The sequence below is a fragment of the Galeopterus variegatus genome, unplaced genomic scaffold (genome assembly GCF_000696425.1).
Source record: "Galeopterus variegatus unplaced genomic scaffold, G_variegatus-3.0.2 Scaffold3913, whole genome shotgun sequence".
Taxonomy (NCBI): domain Eukaryota; kingdom Metazoa; phylum Chordata; class Mammalia; order Dermoptera; family Cynocephalidae; genus Galeopterus; species Galeopterus variegatus.
Window position 1 is genome coordinate 105446 of NW_007730024.1, and position 3418 is coordinate 108863.

At 36.4% G+C, this 3418-nt stretch overlaps 1 protein-coding gene across 1 annotated transcript in view; it reads left to right on the forward strand.

The window, feature by feature from the left end:
- NNT (nicotinamide nucleotide transhydrogenase) overlaps positions 1-3418 on the forward strand; it is a 103284-nt gene that overhangs the window by 25555 nt on the left and 74311 nt on the right. Inside the window, exon 6 of the mRNA XM_008586273.1 lies at positions 131-219. Coding sequence (XP_008584495.1) covers positions 131-219 — 89 coding nt within the window. The remainder of the gene's footprint in view (positions 1-130; positions 220-3418) is intronic.

The following is a 3418-nucleotide window of genomic DNA, read 5'->3' on the forward strand; positions in this document are numbered from 1 at the left end:
GAGCGCCGCCGCGCTCCCAAGCGGCGCACTGTAGCAGTGCGCCACCGGGCCGGCCCTAGCTGATGATTTTTCATAATTAGTTGATAATGAACTTTATTTGAAACGTAACTGGTTCTGTCTTCTTTCCTAGATTCTTATAGTTGGTGGTGGTGTTGCTGGGCTTGCTTCTGCAGGTGCAGCAAAGTCAATGGGTGCAATTGTTCGAGGATTTGACACGAGGTGAGTGCTTTACTAGTGATTGATGTTAAGGTAAAAACATTTTGTTTCAGGGGTGTATTATGCCTTCATTAGAATTTGTAAATTGAAGCAGCACGTTGAAACTGCTCTATAAGCTCTTAAAAATGTTTCCACTTTTTGAAAGTTAGCAGAAAGTGAAAATGTATTACTTTTATGTTTTTTCTTTTTTCTTTTTTTTTAATTTAAAGACCCAGCCTCACTACAGCAGGAAAAAAAAAAAAAAGAATCGGAAACTAACAACTCAGTTCTGTGTGTTTGTGTGGACTGGTAATGGGACCAGAATTAACATGCTGCTTTACCATGTCCTGGTTCTGTTCAGAATGCTTTTAGGCACTAGCTAGGGTATGAACAAAGATGTTGGTGAGCATGAGAAGGAATAAAATAGGAGACATCTTAGAAACTGAGTGGAGACGTGCCCAGCATGGAATGGATGGAAGCAGGAAATGTTGAATATGCTGAATAGCACTTCACCTAAGAATAGCACTTCACCTAAGAATAGCAACACATGAATTATTATTATTGCATTGTTTATGCTAAGGACTCCTGCTTTTAATGTAAAGGTAGAGTTGAGTGTATTTCTCTCATAATTTTAGAGCTCCTAGATGAAAGTACTTGACTATGTTCACTTTATATTTCTTTAAAGCAGACATGTAACATAATCCTAGACTGTCTTTAAAATTCTTTGTCATTTCAGAAAACACTAGATACTGGATTTTATTAAATGCTTATTGAGTACTATTATTATTTGTGTGTTCCAGTACTTTTTTGAGGTTGAAATGTAGTTATTTATTATTGGCTAAGGGTAGTAGAGGAATAATACTACCACCAATCGTGAATATACAATGATCAAAAAGAAGAAAGCAACCATTCAAAGTTTTAGAGTAAAGAATGTTCCACAGAATATGGTTAACAGTCCTTATCTAACATTCAGAGAAGTGATGTACTGATAAAAAGCTGTCCTACTGAAATGAGGAAATAAGTCATTTCCAGCGTAACCAGGACACAAACCAAGGATAGCCAGAGTTAACATTCCATTAGTTCTATCTTTTCATTTTTAAGTTCTAATTTTTTTTTTTAGTGGCTGTCTGGTATGGGGATCCAAACCCATGACCGTGGTGTTACTAGCACCATGCCCTCTGAAGTGAGCTAACCGGCCCTGTTTCATTTGTAATGTTTGCTGATGTAAAGTTTTTTCAAAACCTTCAAGCCTGTAGAAATCAGGTTGTTCAAGTTTTCATTATAGTGGACAATTAAAGTGGATCTGTATATATTTGAACTAGAGGTTATTTGAAACTTGATGGTGGTTGAACTACTGAGAATTTAGTATATTGATGTCATTATTTTACACTGTGTACAGAGGAGACAGAATATGACTGTTGCTTAACTCTTTGAATTTATAATTTATTAAGTTTATTATACAGATGACTGTACAATAAAGACAGACATGGCTGAAGTAATATAGTACTTTTCTAAGAATTATAGCTCATTTGTTAATATAGTTACTGTTTTGAGATGGGGGTTGGTATCATATTATAAATATGAAATCCAAATGTACTAGAAAACACACTTTGATTATAAATTCTTATTGGAAGAGTGAATGGTTTATATTTTTCACTTAAACATCCTAAAAACTTAAGGATAATTCACTGCCCAATGATATTAAAGTGGTTTGATTTTTAAATTCCTTCAAACAATAATTAAGAATTCCCCTCTTAACAATAGTGGTGATTTTTGCCTCATGAGTGCATTACGAAATTTAAAAATATAAAAGCTTTACTTTCTTTCTTATCATAAAAATAATACATGATTCTCCCAATTCAGAAAAAATAAAAAAGTACAAAAAATAAAAACAAAATACCCTAAAGTCCTACTGCTTAGAGATATTATTAACATTTTAATATATGTTTCCTTTTCTATGTGTTAATTAAAAATGTAATTTTACTAATAGTACTTGTACTAGTCCGTTTCTGTTGCTTATAACAAAATACTTGGAACTAGGTAATGGGTAAGAAAATGAAATTTGTTGCTTACAGTTTTGTGGGCTGGGAAATCCAGAATCTAGGGAAAGCCTTTGGTGAAGGCCTTGTTAGTGGCAACAGTGATGGCAGGGTGTCACATTGCGAAGTGGCGAAGCAGAGACACCCCCAGGTGTACTCTCCTTTTTAAAGCCCTCAGAACCATGCCCATGGTCACCATTTTTAATCTATTCAGTATGGCATGTTCCTATAATCTAATCACCTCTTCAAGGCCCCACCTTTCAATTACCGTAATAGGATTTCCCACCCTCAACAGATACAGTGGGGATTAAGTTTGGGGGGAACATTCAACCCAAGGCAATACTATTTAACTTTTTTCCATTTAACAGTAGGGTCATGAAAATCTTTCTTCCTTACCTATAAATACTTTTAATGTCTGCATATGATGTACAGTGATTTATTTTACTAGTCCTCTATAAATGGACATTTTTGCTATATAAAAACAACACAGTGTGTATGTATGCATGTATGTGTATTAGTCCATTTCTTTCTTTTTTTTTTTTTAAAAAAAAGATGACCGGTAAGGGGATCTTAACCCTTGGCTTGGTGTTGTCAGCACCACGCTCAGCCAGTGAGCGAACCGGCCATCCCTATATGGGATCCGAACCCGGGGCCTTGGTGTTATCAGCACCGCACTCTCCCGAGTGAGCCACGGGCCGGCCCTGTATTAGTCCATTTCTGTTGCTTATAACAAAATACCTGAAACTGAGTTATTTATAAAGAAAAACAAAATTTATTGCTTACAGTTTCTGAGGCTGGGAAGTCCAAAGTCCAGGGAACAGAGCTGGTCAAGGTCTTGGTGGTAGCGACAGTGATGGCAGGGTATCACATTATGAAAATAGTGGAGCAGAGAGAGAGCAGAGAGAGGGAGAGAGACTAACCTCCTCATTTACTTTCTTTTTAAAGCCCTCCAAATCATGCCCATGACCACCACTTTTAATCCATTCACTATGGCATTGTAGAATCTAATGACCTCTTCAAGGCTCCACCTTCCAATTACCATAATAGGATTTCCCATCCTTTTAACAGTCACAGTGGGGTCCAAGTTTTTAATACCTGAAAGTTGGGGGACAGAATTCAAGCTTCAGTGAGTTTTGGGGGGACATAATGCAATCCACTACAGTATGTGTGAATGCATATATATA